The sequence below is a fragment of the Silurus aristotelis genome (genome assembly GCF_946808225.1).
Source record: "Silurus aristotelis genome assembly, chromosome: 10".
NCBI classification, from domain to species: domain Eukaryota; kingdom Metazoa; phylum Chordata; class Actinopteri; order Siluriformes; family Siluridae; genus Silurus; species Silurus aristotelis.
Window position 1 is genome coordinate 28087056 of NC_139583.1, and position 16808 is coordinate 28103863.

At 38.7% G+C, this 16808-nt stretch overlaps 2 protein-coding genes across 3 annotated transcripts; both read left to right on the top strand.

Annotated features, from left to right (window-relative positions):
* Positions 1-552: 552 nt before the first annotated feature.
* On the top strand, positions 553-4126 carry mc1r (melanocortin 1 receptor). The gene is made up of 2 exons (XM_083553136.1): positions 553-917; positions 1109-4126. The coding sequence occupies exon 2, from the start codon at positions 1136-1138 to the stop codon at positions 2075-2077; it is 942 nt and encodes a 313-aa protein (XP_083409262.1). The 5' UTR covers positions 553-917; positions 1109-1135; the 3' UTR covers positions 2078-4126.
* Positions 4127-9469: 5343 nt separating this feature from the next.
* LOC310732464 (tubulin beta-3 chain) lies at positions 9470-16808 on the top strand. Of its 2 annotated transcripts, none has more exons than XM_083553063.1 (4): positions 9470-9730; positions 13821-13929; positions 14399-14509; positions 15486-16808. In XM_083553063.1, the coding sequence occupies exons 1-4, from the start codon at positions 9674-9676 to the stop codon at positions 16559-16561; spliced, it is 1353 nt and encodes a 450-aa protein (XP_083409189.1). In that variant the 5' UTR covers positions 9470-9673; the 3' UTR covers positions 16562-16808. The 2 variants fall into 2 exon arrangements, with proteins under 2 accessions (XP_083409189.1, XP_083409190.1); XM_083553064.1 differs by having other exon boundaries at positions 9602-9730; positions 13821-14074; positions 14269-14509.

Genomic DNA, 16808 nt, shown 5'->3' on the forward strand with positions numbered 1-16808 from the left:
ATGGTGTTGAAATATGGAATGGTCGCCATGTTGGTTCAGTTTTTCTTTCCCTTTCTGGAATAAGTCTCCAACCTTCCCTGCTCCAAAACCCCAAACCATTAAGCTTCCACCTCCATGTTTGACTGTGGGGGTGAGAGGCAGTCTGATCACATCTTATATTTATTTATAAATATAGATTTACAGTACATACATTATATAAACCTATGTTATGCAATACATATACTTATAGTGAATGGATATTAAAAATAAATATTTTAAATACATCTATATATTTGGATAAATTGTGGAAAATTTTTTATTTGGAAAAGAAAAATTATTATTGATTAGTTTCTTTCATTTTTAATGTATTATTATGAACTATCAGAACCACCAATTTATCGACATAATCTCTTAAAAACTCTGAGGAATGTGACAAAACGTTAGCCATCTCTCTCTCTCTCTCTCTCTCTCTCTCTCTCTCTCTCTCTCTCTCTCTCTCTCTCTCTCTCTCTCCCTCTCTCTCTCTCTCTTTCTCTTCTCTCTCTCTCTCTCTCTCTCTCTCTCTCTCTCTCTCTCTTTCTCTCTCTCTCTCTCTCTCTCTCTCTCTCTCCGTCACTCCCCCTCTCATGCTCTGTTAATTTTCAGCATGAGAAAAGGAGGAGTTAGTTTATTTTAAAAGCAACATTTAGAACAGCAGCAAACATCATTCCTTTCAAAACCAAACCCTGAACTTTTATCCGTTTAGGTTTACCAGAAGGGACACGAATGCATTAGGCTTCTTCATCCACATGGTAACAAACCGCAACCCAGTAATGGACGTTTAGAACATGTCTGGGAGGTGGTCACACTATAAGTGGGCTGTTTATCATTCAGAAAATTAAAACAAAGGAAGAAATTTATAAAGTGAGAGAACTTGTGGATTTAACCTCAGCATAAAGGTAGGAAAAAAGTTTACAATCATTTTTGCAACATTTCGATATTGATAGGTGTCAGGGTTCTGATTTAGGACCATTGATTTTGTTCAATGCAAATGTAATTTCATGACTTTATTTTTACTCACATGATTTCTGTTTATTTTTGTTCATCTATTTTGTTTATCTATTTTTGTTTTGTCTTCATATGATTCAAGATTCAAGAAACAAACCACTGTTTCAGCATGAGCACCATGGAGCCCAGCCTGAGTATTGACTACATGGACAACATCACCCTCAACGTGACCCCCAGTGACATTAACATGACAGGCATTGCCCAGATTATGATTCCTCAGGAACTGTTCCTGATGCTAGGGTTGATAAGCCTTGTAGAGAACATTCTGGTTATTGCAGCCATCATCAAGAACAGAAACCTGCATTCTCCCATGTATTATTTCATCTGCTGCCTTGCCGTGTCTGACATGCTGGTTAGCGTGAGCAACGTGGTGGAGACGTTGTTCATGCTTCTCACAGACCACGGGCTTCTGAGCGTCACGACAAGGATGCTGCGCCACCTGGACAACGTCATTGACATCATGATCTGCAGCTCTGTGGTTTCCTCACTGTCTTTCCTGTGCACCATCGCCGCCGATCGCTACATCACCATCTTTTACGCCCTGCGCTACCACAGCATCATGACCACCCAGCGTGCCGTCACCATCATCGCCATTGTTTGGCTGACCAGCATCACCTCCAGCTCGCTGTTTATCATCTACCACACCGACAACGCCGTCATCGCCTGCCTTGTGGCCTTCTTCGGCGTCACGCTGGTTTTTACGGCCGTCCTTTATCTGCACATGTTCATCCTGGCGCACGTGCACTCCAAACGCATCATGGCGCTCGACAAAAACCGGCGCCAGGCCACCAGCATGAAAGGCGCCATCACGCTGACCATCCTGTTGGGGGTTTTTATCATTTGCTGGGGTCCGTTCTTTTTGCATCTGATCCTAATCCTGACGTGTCCAACAAACCCTTATTGCAAATGCTACTTCAGTCATTTCAACCTCTTCTTAATCCTCATTATATGCAACTCTCTAATCGACCCATTGATTTACGCCTACCGGAGTCAAGAACTGCGCAAGACACTTAAGGAGATCGTGTTGTGCTCTTGGTGTTTTGTTATGTAAGATTTATCGAGACAAAAGAGTAGAACAGTGTACAGTTTACGCCTGTAAAGGCCGCGAGCATGTCGAAGAGATGCCTGACTCTTACATTTAATTACAGCTTGAATAGATCATTATTTATATATTTGAAAAAAGACTAAAATAATGCAAACTGAACTGGAGAAAAAACTCTGCTTGTCTTATTACAGAACTTAGTGTTGAATTTGAATAACAAACCAAATGCTGGATTCTTATTGAACATTGTCTTTGATTAAGGGTGATTTTAAAATCCAGTTCGTCTGCAGGGACTTTTGATGTTGTCCATATAACACTATTCAACACTACTCAAATAAACCCATTCTTATTCTTTTCTTGACACTTCAGCTGAGATTTATTTGGACATTTTTTTTTTCTTGCAAAAAAATTCAGATTTGTATGTTGAGAAAAGAATCGAACAAACGGAGATTTCACTTCAGTAAAAACTGTATTCAGGCTTGTATTCGTTTAAAATGTTTATTAAGATGATGCCTTGTTACTTGTGAGGAAAATTTATTATAATCAATCAATCAATCAATCAAGCGATTGTGTATGAGGGAATCCTTTATGAGCCTTTAAAGCAAGTGGATCAGGATCGGCTTGTAAAAAGAATTTTTTTTATAAAGAAGCAGTTATTGAGGCTGAAACAGGTAGATTTGTTTTAGTATTTCTTATAAACTTTTACTACATTAACAAAGTATTCATTAATTTATGAATTTATGAGCCAGAACTTCTCCGGTACTAACACATCACCAACTCCAATCTTTCTTTCCCTCTCTCTCTCACACACACACACACACACACACACACACACACACACACACACACACACATACAAAGCCGAGTCATTCAGTCATGTGGTATGAACAAAGTGTTGCCCTGCGAACAAAAATCTTTTTTTTGGAAAAGCACCATTGCTTTGTTGCTTTTTGTTCTTTTTCCATTAATATTTTTGTGTTAATTCTTCTGCTACTATGAAATATGAATCATCCTTTTGTTAGATTCAGTTAGACCCCCATCACAAGATGATGCTGTGGGCAACGTTATTAAGGCAGTAAATAGATTGTGGTCAGATGCATGCGGTGTAGAAAAAGAAATCTTAGCTGAATAGGTGTGAAGAGCACACTTCAGAAAACTCTCCCAAGTCACAATAAAAGTTACATTAAAAAAACCTTACACATAATATATACGCAATGCGGACAAAATAAGTTGAATCATTTATGGGTGGTTTGTAAGCTGCAGCTCCATGTTCGATATTTCATAGGGCTGTTTGTTTGTGAATAAATGGTGAAATAGACATGGTTCATTTTGTAAAAACATTCAAAAGCTATGAATATATGTCTTAGCCACCATGTTGAATATAGTGAGTGTGTTGGAAAGCGTTTTGATCTGTACACCCTGTGGCTGTGCAGGCGTAATAAATACTCCAGATCTTACAAAGATTAGGTATATACGCACTTTATTTTTAACTGGGTTTTGTTTCTGGCATTCAGAAAAATCAGACAGAAGCTTCCTTCACATGACTGCTTGCTCAGGGGCAGGAACAGCTCATTTAGCCCTTTCATGTGACACTTATCGATGTGTTTGTTATCAATTCAGAGTCACTGTTAAATATAAAATATATATTGGTAATTGAGTTTAAGTGTAATGTGAGTTTAGTAAGAGTATCTGCTTTACCAATCTCAAATGTTCGCATCCACGTTGACATTCTCGTTTATTTATTTGAGGCGTTTAAAATCGTTTTAAGGCATGAAAAGTTCAAAGAGGTTCAAACTCACAAGGCAGTTTGCTGAGTTAAAAACAGGGATCACATGACCTTGAATAGAAAATAAACTTGTTCATTGTTTATGAAAAGTGTTAAAATGTTGAGCTATTTTATGAGTTTCTCAGTAGCTCATGGTCCCATAATCTCAAATGACTGTAAAAGCTTGTAGAAAGATCATTACTCATAATCTTACATTCCAGTGCTCATGTTCTTACTCTCCAGTGTTCTGTATTGTTTAAAGATTTATATTCACACTCTTGATATCACCCAAATGAGTCTGGTTCACTTTTTGAGTCTGGTTCCTCTCAAGGTTCTTCCTCATAAGATCTAAGGGAGTTTTTCTTTGCCACAGTCGCCGTGGCTGCTCATCAGGGATAAATACACACCATTCACCTTAACTGTTAAATTCTGTAAAGCTGCTTTGACAATGCAACTCCTTCTGATCTTCTCTATACTTCTCCATCAACATTCTTAAAGCAAATAATGCATCTGTGGTGCTCTTCCTTGGCATGAAACCATACTGTTGCTCACAGATGGTCACCTCTTCTCTCAGCCTGGCTTCCACTACTCTTTCCCATAACTTCATGGTGTGACTGATCAACTTAATTCCCCTGTAGTTACTGCAGGTCTGCACATCCCTTATTCTTAAAGATCAGTACAAGTACACTCCTTCTTCATTCCTCAGGCATCTTCTCACCTTCCAGAATCTTGTTAAACAAGCTGGTTAAAAACTCCACTGCATCTCTCCTAAACATCTCCACACAGCACAACATGTCTCTTTGTCCTCCTTTCTATTTCCAGATGGCACACCAAGTACTTTTCTAGCTGCCTCCCTTATCACTCCTGCAGTAGTTTCCCAATCATCCAGCACCTCTTCACCAACACCGAGCCCCTGTCTGACCTCTTCCCTGAACCTCACACTACAGTCTTCCTCCTTCAGTTTTCACCATTTTATTATTTTTTCTGTCTTCACTCTCCTCCTCTTCTTCACCCCTAAAGCCACTTGTGTGCACCTTCCTCCACTCTTATACGTCACCCTATGATCCTTCTTCTTCTTAAAATACATGTTCACCACTGCCATTTCCATCCTTTTAGCAAAATCTACCATCTGCCCTTCCACATTCCTTTTCCTAAAACCATACCTAACATCACCTCCTCATCACCTCTGTTCCTTCACCTACATGCCCATTAAAGTCTGCCCCAATCACCAATTGTTCATCCCTAGATTCACCTTCTACCACTCCATCTAACTCACTCCAGAAATGTTCCCTCTCCTCTATCTCACAACCCACTTGTGAAGCATAAGCACTGATGAAATTTATCATCATGCCTTCACCTTCCAGCTTCACGTTCATCACCCTATCAGAAACTCTCTTCACCTCCACTACACTGTTACTGTACTCTTCCTTCAGAATCACCCCTACACCATTTCTCTTTCCATTCACACCATGATAAAACAGTTTAAACACCTCCAATGTTCCTGGTCTTACTCCCTTTCCAGTTGGTCTCCTGAACACACGGCATATCTACCTTTCTCCTCTCCATCATATCAGCTATCTCTCTCCCTTTACCAGTCATAGTACGAACATTTAAAGTACCAACCCGAACCTCCACTCTCCTCCACTTCTCCTTTCCCTGCCGTCTCCGTAGACGTCTTCCTCCTCTCCTTCTCCTCCTTCGGCTAACAGTAGCCCAATTCTCACCGGTACCCTATTGGCTATTGGCTGGGTTAAACAAATTACAGTGTAGAAATGATATTCTGTTTGTGTCCCTATTACATTTATTTTTGTACATTTTGATCCTTTTTCTGTTTCATAATCTGCCAAAGCAGACATATGACCCTCCTCCCTGTGGAATGCAGTAATGAATGGCCTCGATTTCCTCCCTGACTCACGTAACATTCAGTACTCAGGTCTGTACTGCATTTGGAGGTTCCTGAGCTAAACCACAAACAAAGTATCACTGTAGAAGTCTCACCTGCACAAGGTTAAAACATGCTATTAATAAAAGATTTCATTTAGAGCCTCCTGAATGAAGAAAGTCCTTTCTGGGAGCCTTAAATGGTCCCTGATAGTTCTTTAAAGGTACACCCCTTCTACAGAGGAGTTCCTATTTGTGATTTATCCAAATAACTTCAGAGGACCTTTAGATTGTCCCTCAGAAAGAAACCTTAAAGCTACTACATATAACTCTACAACAAAGTAGAACACTATTTGGTGAAAATTTGGTGAACCCTGAATTATCCAATCACGTGATTGGATCCCCTTTTTTTTTTTTAAGGATCAGAGGTTTATTGGGCAACTGAGGGAACTTTGCTCCATGGAAGGGATTTATTTGATTCCTATTGGTTTGTGAAAATAATATTGCATTGAATAAAACCTTGAAGGTCTCCTTCAGGACCTCATGAACAACCAAGTGACTTAATGGTTTTCCTGAATTGTATAGTTGTTGTTTAGTTTCCTTTGTATTCGTTCATTTTCTGCTCATATCATTTGTTTTTTGAAGAGCACATGCAAGAGGGGACCCGAAAGTTCCCAGATATCGAATCCGGTGTGCGTACTCAACGTAGTCTGATAATTCAGGGTCCTGAGTGGCATCATAACTTCTCATCATCTTTGTCGGAATGCATTTTTTTTAGATGCTCCAGGATGGTGGTCTTGAAAAGCTTGCTCTTGCATAGACAGTGTTTTCTCAATTGATTAGAAAACTAAATTTCACATAAATTGATGGCCAAATTCACATGGACAAGCTAAAAAAAAAAAAAAAGTCACAAATACCACATGCCTTCTTTACAGACAAACACATAGGCCACGCCTCCTTTATTTACGTATGGACACAGAGGCAACGCCTCCTTCATTTACTTATGGACACAGAGGCCATGCCTCCTTCACTCACACACACAAAGACCATGCCTCCTTCATTCAGTCACATAGGCCGCACCTCCTTTATTCACAGGCACAGAGACCACACCTCCTTTATTTACTTACACAGAGGCCACACCTTTTATTTTGTAATATGTATTTATTCTGCATTTATTTTAATTTATGTGAGGTTGTTGTAAATGTGCTCTATAAATGATGTTAATAAATCTTGGATTTGATTTATGAGTGTTTACAGTCAGTTAGCTGCACATGGATCAGTTTATCATGTTTATTCATGTTTCACTTCCATTATATTTAAACAAAAAATAAGCAGCTCTAACACACACTGCCCACTAGAGCATGCAATAGTCCACTTTTTCTCTTGTTCAGTTCATCTTAGCCTGTGATGAAAACCTGTTCAATTTTCTGTTTCAGCTTCCACCAGAAATAGGAAGTAATGAAGTACTTCTTTGTCCTGATTATAATAAATTATTATGATTATATGGATAATATTATACTTATTATTATGTCATTTTTCATAATCTTTCATGTGGAAGAGGCTGTAACAGATATATTTTGAAAAAAAAAAAAGATATAGAATAGATAGGTAAATCTGTGACCAAAAATGGTTTCTTAGTCTTGTTTCCAGTTGTCACAATTTATCTTCTCATTTTATTATTATTATTATTATTATTATTTGTATTATCATTACATATTTATTATTTATTTATTTTTAGAAATTAATTTTTTATCTTTACACATATTTTAGATATATTTACATGATTCCTATATTATTATTATTATTATTATTATTATAGTAATAATAATAATAATAATAATAATAATAATAATAATAATAATAATAATAATAATAATAATAATTATTATTATTATTATTATTATTATTATTATTATTATTATTATTATCCCCTAACCCTAACCCTAGATTTATTTATTTATTTATTTATTTATTTATTTATTTATTTATTTATTTATTTTACCAAATAGTTAATTCTTTTGACATGTTAATCTTTCACATGTAAGCAATACACTTACTTTTTTTGTTATTGTTTACAATTTTATGAGAAAAGTATTTATTTATTCCATTTAATTATCTTGATTTTTCACATGTAGGCCATTATAGATTTTTCCAGGATTTTAATTTATTAATTTTTTTGCATGTGACATTTCAGGGCATGACATGGTGAAATGCATCTCCACAGGTATCACACATATGCATCTACCTTGCACGAGCACATTTACAGTCGGTTATTATTCCATAAGCAGCTCATTTTCTCTACATTTTCTCTAAATCGGGGGATCTCAGCCTTCTGTTGTCTTTGTGCAGCACCATCTGTCCATGAGGAGGCTTAAAATCATCAGCTCAATAAGGCACTCAGCTGCAGTTTGTCCTCCAGGTCCAGAAATCAATACCCCGAGCTTTAGCCAGGAGTCATGAGTGCGCAAAATTGCTGGTTTATTCCCCTTAAAGGGAAATACAATAACTGTTGCATTTTTTTCTTCCTTCTTTTATTATATTAAGAGAATCTGATATCAGATCCCTGTGAAGACTGCTACTCGGTGTGGGCGTGGTCAGAGTGAGTCAGGGATTTTTTCCTTCCTTTGCTTTTTGTCCCATTGCCATGCTGATTCTCCATTACAGGATTTGTACTGACTCCTTCATTTTTCCCCAACCTGGATAAGAGTGTTTCTAACTACACTGATGGGCCAGGAAAAGTAAAGATTAATGACACGAGGCCTTGGGAATTCAGTGTGTACTGAACAAAGAGCAGGAAGTTGGTCTGGAGGAAATGAGGGATGTTTTATGAGCACAGCGCATATCTAATGCTGACAGCACTATTACTATTATTATTATTAGTATTACTATTATTATTAGTATTACTACTACTAATAATACAGCTAAGAATTATTACTTCTAAAGCTCCAGGATCACAAACTTGATCTGGAGTCTATATGGGTTCTCCAGTGTCCCCCTTAACATAAAGTATGTTTATTTACTCCCTTGTGAGTGCATGGTGCACTGCAATGGATTGGTATCCCACTTAAATGAAGCTGATATCATCATCATCATCGTCATCATCATCATTGTCATCGTCATCATCACCATTAATTAGCATTATTATTCGTTTTCATATAGATCAAGGACCACAGGCTTAATCTGCTCCCTGAGTCTATGTGGGTTCTCCAGTTTCCTTATGCTTGATTAGCCCCGTGTGTGTATGTGTGTGTGTGTGTGTGTGTGTGTGTGTGTGTGTGTGTGTGTGTGTGTGTGTGTGTGTGTGTGTGTGTGTGTGTGCGCATTGTATCCTGCAATTAAATAGTATCCCACTTAACTGAAACTATATTCTTCTTTTTCATCGTCATCATCATTATTATTATTATTATTATTATTATTATTATTATTATTTGTTTGTTTATTCATTTATATATTTATTTTAATGAAACATTTTTTCTAAATCCAGCTGCATAAACGCACCACATCCACCGGAACTAATCTGATCGTCCCACACCGGAACCAATCTTGGATCAGCATCCTGCACTCTATAAACGCAATTTACGATTATATCCTATAAAATACAACTTATATATGATATATATCTATATAAATTAATATATCTTTGCGGTCTACATTGTAACTCTGACACCATTTTCTCCCGCTGATCCTCCTGTCCTATTGTCTTTAACGCAGTGCGCAGTGGTCCTGATGCTGCCTCCTCACCCCAGGCTGATGCCGGCCGGTTTTTCTGATTGGTCAGCGTCCACCCTGGGCTCCATGACGTCACCGCATATCTCACTCTCTCTCTTCCTCTCTCTCTGAGCGCAGTCTGCGCTATAAAAGATCGGATCGAGCTGTCTGAGTTTTTCGCCGGCAACTTGGAAGAAACAGAGAACAACACGCACTCACATAGAACACACACACACACACACACACCGAGGATGAGAGAGATTGTCCACATCCAAGCCGGCCAGTGCGGCAACCAGATTGGAGCCAAGGTAAAAAACGCTTTTATCATTGTTCTTGTTCATAATAATAATAATAATAATAATAATAATAATAATAATAATAATAATAACAATAATAATAATAGCATTCTGCTGGAAAGGGGTGAGTGTATTAGGCGTAATGGTGGACATTTTGCGACTTCATTGTGGTGGTCCAGATCTCGACCTTGTCCCAGAGTGTGGGTCGCAGAAATGACTTGACAAAAAGAGGTGACCACACCCAAATGATCGGAGCTGCTCTCTCGCAATGTTACGCCAAAAGACGCGTTTAAATCGGCACAACTTTCAAAGTCGCAGAAAAAAAAAATCGCAAGAAGCGCAACAGCTGGCAAACGCGCAATTGCGCATTCATGCATAAGGAACAAGGAAACGAGGAAAATGTATGAGACAAAAAAAAAAACCATTTAAATAATGAGAAAAGAAATGAGTGTTGAACCTGTAATAAGGCCGCGATTTCCTTTCTGTCGCATGATTCAGCTCGAACAAAGACGCAGGTTCATTTCTTTGCTGCGCCACCAGCCAGCGGTGATGTCGGATTTAATGCATGGTCTTGTTTAAAAAACCTGAGTCAGCATTTTGGTGATTTGAAAGCCTTCATATCAATTCTATGTGCAGGAAAATGCACAATGGTTCTTTTAAATAAGATGCTGTGTCAAGGTTCGTAGTTTTAACGTTTAACCAGATGTTCTTATTAATACTTGCCTAATGTTGAGGTCAGCAGATTATTAATTCAATCATTACGCAAATATAATTATTACATCACTTCTGCTGAGAGCATTTATTGGGGAGAGTTTTTCCACCACTGTCATCAAATCTGTTCTTTTCCACTCTGCCTAAATGTAGATATTAAGCTACTCCGAACCTTCAGACCATCCAGAGTAGACGAAATGCAACAGATTTATAAAGTAGCTTCATATCTCATTCTAATCCCAGGTCATACTAACATTAAAGATGATTGATACTGCAAATCATCCTGACTGTGTTTCATAAACCTGTGTTGCTTCATTCAGAGAAGAAACCAGGGAGGAGACATTCTGTGTCATTGTGCTTTTGCCAGGGCCTTCTGTCAGAGGGGCTTTTGGTTTGGTGTTTTGGGAAGAAAAGGGAGGGGGAGATGACTGACATAATGCAGTGATCTCATGCTGTCTGCAGCAGGGAACCCTGGCTCAACACACACATACACACACACACACACACACACACACACACACACACACACACACACACACACACACACACACACACACACACACACACATCTGCCACTTTCATTAGTTTCCTTTATGGCAGAGAGCTGCATCAGCTTTTATCACACCCTCTGATTAGGACCGGGGGTGTTTAAGTGGTTACCTCATAGTTTCTTTCTTTCTTTCTTTCTTTCTTTCTTTCTTTCTTTCTTTCTTTCTTTCTTTCTTTCTTTCTTTCTTTCTTTCTTTCTTTCTTTCTTTCTTTCTTCTTTCTTTCTTTCAAATATTAAGACAATATAATTATCCTATTTTGGAACAAATGCTCCACTTCTATTCTTGCGTTACTAATACAGACATCTCTTCCTCTCTGTTTTTAGGAAATGCACACTCTCACACACACACACACACACACACACACACACACACACACACACACACACACACACACACATACACACACACACACACACACACACACACACACACACACACACACACACACACACACCACACTTAAGAAGCGGGCCCTGTCATTTAGGAATGATTAATTACCTATTTAGATGGCAGGTCACATCTGTGTTAGACAGAACAGATCATTAGAAACTGGCAGAGACTAAGAGAGACAGGAAGTGATGGTGCGATGGAGACAGAGGTGGAGACGATGGAGCCACGGCCCAACACACAAAAGCATCACGAGGGTTCTGGGTGCTAAATATAATGTATAATGTCTTGTGAGAATAAAGTCTAATAAGTAACAAATGCTAGATGATGGGCATCACTCTTTAGAGTAAAAATCATGAACTGTATGTATATAATTAATATTATGCAAGGAATAAAACCCATGAAGGAGTGCTCTTATAGGAAAATTATCACTGGGGTAGTGTAATGCAGCCTGATGCCAAAAGATTACTCTTACTACCGTAAAATTGTATCGTAGTGTTTAAACTATTCTTTTGAACAGAAGGTTGTGAGTTCATATCCTGGGATCCCCAAGATGCCCTCCGAATCTGAATAAGTGTCTGCAAAATACTAATAAGTACATTTTCCTACATCAAAATATTCCTGAATTGTTATATGTCAGATTGCCAATGCATTGATTTTTCATTTATGAATAGCGTGCATGTCAAGATTTTTTTCATCTGTTTATAGTTTTATTTAATATTATTTTATATTTATCTCTACAAAACCAAAGCTGTTTTTTTTCCTTACTTCATGCTTAAAATATTTGTTAGACAAGACCCCGCCCGCACACACACACTACTGGATAATGGGTCATAAATATTGATCATATTGTAGGTTTAAAAATTCATGACTTTAAGTCAAAGAGTTGTTAAATCTAATTAGTCTAACAATCCTACAGTATTGACTTTAATATTGATAGTGAAAGTACCAGATACCGCAGTGAAATTTTAGAAAAAGTTCACGTTTCAACGTTAAGCAGTCCTGTGTTGCAAAAGAGGCGTCTTTGTTTCCTGTTGCAGTTTTCTTTTTCTTTTCTTTCTCACACACACACACACACACACACACACACACACACACACACACACACACACACACACACACACACGTTAATGGGGCGACATTAACACAGTATGCCCTCAATGCCCTTGGCACGCTTTGTATTGCAGCACAATGTGTCTTAGTCTTTTATTTGGGAGGAGGAAAGCAGCATGAAGGACAAGTTCAAAGGTGACACAGCAAACAATTTCTGCATTGTTGTTCAGATATTATGATTTCTAGCTGCATTTCTCAGCTCTCAACAGAAAGGCACATATACGTCATCACTGAAACTACAATAGTTCAGGTCAGAGAAACAGTCTGGAATACTGTTTTTTTTTTTATATTGTTTTCTTCGTTTTACAAGCTAAAGCACAAGTCTGTTTCTTTTAGAGACGAGTCACCCGATTCCAAGAATATATAACACATCAGTGAAGGAGTGAGCTGTCTGTTTTTTTCCTATCAGCTGCCAAGTCATGCTCCTCTGATGATATGTGTTTCTAAGGAAAGCTAATGACTGAACGTCACTCTACGAGGCATATTCAATCTTTTTTGTTTAAACTGGGAAATCAGACGTGATGACTAGCTATGTCAAAAGAGTTCAGAAAATCTTTGGTTCTTTAATTTCATAGCAACGAATGCTAGATGATTATGAGGCATTACTCATAACAGTAATAATCATGCACTGGATGCATACTATTTACATTAAGTAAGGAAATAATACCCAATGAGGAGTGATCTTACAGGAAAATAATCTACAATACGGTGTAGAATACAGCCTAATGACAACATAGTACAACAACACACTCTTACTATCCTGAAGCGGTATCTTAGTGGTCTCATTTTTGGTCTTTTGACCGGAAGGTTATGAGTTCAAATCCCAGGATTGTCAGATGCAACCCTCATCTGTAGTATAATTATAAGTATCTCTGGATTATAGTTATGTTTAATATCGGCACAAAACCAGTAACCTGTTTTTTTTTTTCAGTAACATGACCCCGCCCTTACACACACTACTGGTTGTTGATTCTAAAAATTGACCACATTTCATGTTTAAATATTCACGACTTTAAGTCACAAAATGGACTCGAATGGATTAGCAAAGTTAAGCTCATTTGCTCCACATCCATTTTTCTTTTCGCTGGACTGGAGCCAGTGTCCCCTGTGGATTGCTGTGTTTCTCTCAGCAGGACATCACAAGCCTCTCCAGTTACATCTGTTTCTAAAAGATCAATCTCACTGGCTCGGATGGCTGCCTAAGGGCGATGGTATTAATCCAGACCAAATGGACTTCAAGCCGCTATGATGTGATTCCTGTCATTTCTGAATTCTTTAAGAGAAATTAGTTAAATGAGCTTTTCAAATCAGTGTCCCGTGTGTTTTTTTGTGCTCTTTAGTTCTGGGAGGTGATCAGTGATGAACATGGCATCGACCCGACTGGAAACTACGTGGGTGACTCAGACCTTCAGCTGGAGAGGATCAGCGTTTACTACAATGAAGCTTCCTGTGAGTCAGAACAAGCTTTTAAAAGCACCATAGAAACCTTTTAGTACAGGATCTCACTCAGCATTGATAATATTCTCATTAATAACTGAGAAAAAGATGATTAATCTATGACAAATCTATCTATGACTTTACAGGAAGGTATAATGTGAAAGCTTTGGGTTTATGGGTTAATATTGAAATGTCTTTTAGATTGAATTTTCTGTAACTAGATATCACTACATTTTATAGACTAAATAATTGTACATAACAGCAGCTCTCTTCATGTTACTAAACCAAAAAAACCGACAAAGAACTGCAAAGTCCTCTGTCCTAACACAAAATATTTAACAAAAATGACAGCTTTAACTGTTAATGTTACAATCCAATTCTTCAAGCTGCAAATGTGTGTTATAATTGTAGTATGACATTCATGCATTTTTTTTTCACCCATATTTCCTAATGAATTATCATTGGTTTGATTTCTTTTCAGCCTCCAAATATGTTCCCAGAGCTATCCTAGTGGATCTGGAGCCAGGCACCATGGATAGTGTGCGTTCTGGAGCCTTTGGCCATCTCTTCAGACCTGATAACTTCATTTTCGGTATGTAAATAATGCACTCCGGTTTCTGTATCATCTTCTTCAGAAGCTACGATTGTACGACAAGGGTTTCTTAGATTTCATCTGTCTTCAATGATCAGTTGAAGCATTAAAAATGGTATTACAGTTTTTCTCAGTTGCTTTGGAGCGTTTCTCAGATCAGAATTTAAATTCTCAAAACTACTTGTTCAGCAAGTTGGAGGCACACAGTTGAATAGGACATTTTTAGATGTGGTAGCATAAAATCTTTTCAGGTTGCCACAAACTTTTATCCAGACAGTGTATGTTCAGATTAGTTTTTGACAAAGATACATGATAGTTTATAAATTGGACTAATAGCTAATAATACACATCTCACAAGTGAAGTATCTACATCAAATTAGTATTTCTGTCAAATTAGCATCTGACTAGCAAGTCTACAGTTATGCAGCTAAATTGATAGTAAGCTGTAGTGTGCCTGTATTTCAAAGCAAGCTGAAGCCACACAGCATATCTATTGAATTTCATTTAATTCCAATTAAATGTGACTTGTGAAAATGCATGATTTATTTAATTAGCAGGGACAATATCATCCAGCTCTGCAAAGATGGTTAGCTAGTTAGCTGGCTACAGTGAAAGACATGGTGGAGAGCTTAGGAATGAATTATTATACAAAGTTAATCATCTCTGTCTGTGTAAAGACTGTGGAGTCTGTAATGCATTTGAATAGACAGTTAAAATATTAAGAAAAACCAGCAAGGATTGAAATGTACTTACAGACTTTCAGTGCTGATGATGCTGTGTAAAGGCTGTTTGCATTGACATAATAAATAATGGATTTCTCAAATGTTTAAAAACATTTACACCTTTGATATAATTCTAATACTAAAGCTTAGCTAGCTCCAGTTTAATCCCTGGACACGTGCAATATAACTGATATAACCTACTGTTTACTATAAATGTCACCAGAATGGTGGGTTAACTAGCGATTTGTTTTCAGGTCAGAGTGGAGCAGGTAACAACTGGGCTAAAGGACACTACACAGAAGGAGCAGAGCTGGTGGACTCCGTCCTGGATGTGGTGCGAAAGGAATGCGAGAACTGTGACTGCCTTCAGGGTTTCCAGCTGACCCACTCACTCGGAGGTGGCACGGGTTCTGGTATGGGCACCCTGCTGATCAGCAAAGTAAGAGAAGAATACCCTGACCGCATCATGAACACCTTCAGTGTGGTCCCCTCTCCTAAAGTGTCTGACACAGTGGTGGAGCCCTACAATGCCACACTGTCTATCCACCAGCTGGTTGAGAACACAGATGAGACCTACTGCATTGACAACGAAGCCCTATACGACATCTGTTTCCGCACACTTAAACTGGCCACACCCACTTACGGTGACCTCAACCACCTGGTCTCAGCTACCATGAGTGGAGTCACGACCTCGCTGCGCTTCCCAGGCCAGCTGAACGCAGACTTGCGCAAGCTGGCAGTCAACATGGTACCCTTTCCTCGCCTGCACTTCTTCATGCCCGGATTCGCTCCTTTGACAGCACGTGGCAGCCAACAGTACCGTGCTCTTACCGTCCCCGAGCTCACACAGCAGATGTTCGATGCCAAAAACATGATGGCCGCTTGCGATCCACGCCACGGACGTTACCTCACCGTGGCCACTGTCTTCCGAGGCCGCATGTCAATGAAAGAAGTGGATGAGCAGATGCTGGCCATCCAGAGCAAGAACAGCAGCTACTTTGTAGAATGGATCCCCAACAACGTGAAGGTTGCAGTGTGCGATATTCCACCGCGGGGGCTCAAGATGTCCTCCACCTTCATTGGCAACAGCACAGCCATCCAAGAGCTGTTCAAGCGCATCTCCGAGCAGTTTACGGCCATGTTCAGGCGTAAGGCTTTCTTGCACTGGTATACTGGCGAAGGCATGGATGAGATGGAGTTCACAGAGGCTGAAAGCAACATGAACGACCTGGTATCTGAGTATCAGCAGTACCAGGATGCCACGGCTGAGGAGGAAGGAGAGATGTATGAGGATGACGAGGAGGAGTCTGAGGCCCAGGTCCAAAAGTAAACCTAAATGATATACAACAAGCTTACTCTAAACCTGACCAGTTATTACTCTGCCGGCTAATAATATCCTAATCTTTCACTTCCCTTACAGGTAGATTAAACTTCATGTTAACCATTTGTACCAATTTAAGCAGAAATTCACTTTACTGTACCATAACGGCTTCTTAATGGTACTATGTTTGTTGTATAGTGTTGTTCACTGACCGATCCTAAATAAACCAGTGTTTCAAGTGGTCTTCATGACTCCA

Excerpts from the sequence above, each read along its gene's own strand:
- mc1r (XM_083553136.1), top strand. The coding sequence starts at position 1,136 with ATGAGCACCATGGAGCCCAGCCTGAGTATTGACTACATGGACAACATC.
- LOC310732464 (XM_083553063.1), top strand. The coding sequence starts at position 9,674 with ATGAGAGAGATTGTCCACATCCAAGCCGGCCAGTGCGGCAACCAGATT. Across the intron at positions 9,731-13,820 it reads GCAACCAGATTGGAGCCAAG|TTCTGGGAGGTGATCAGTGA; the intron begins GTAAAAAACGCT and ends TGTGCTCTTTAG. Across the intron at positions 14,510-15,485 it reads ACCTGATAACTTCATTTTCG|GTCAGAGTGGAGCAGGTAAC; the intron begins GTATGTAAATAA and ends ATTTGTTTTCAG.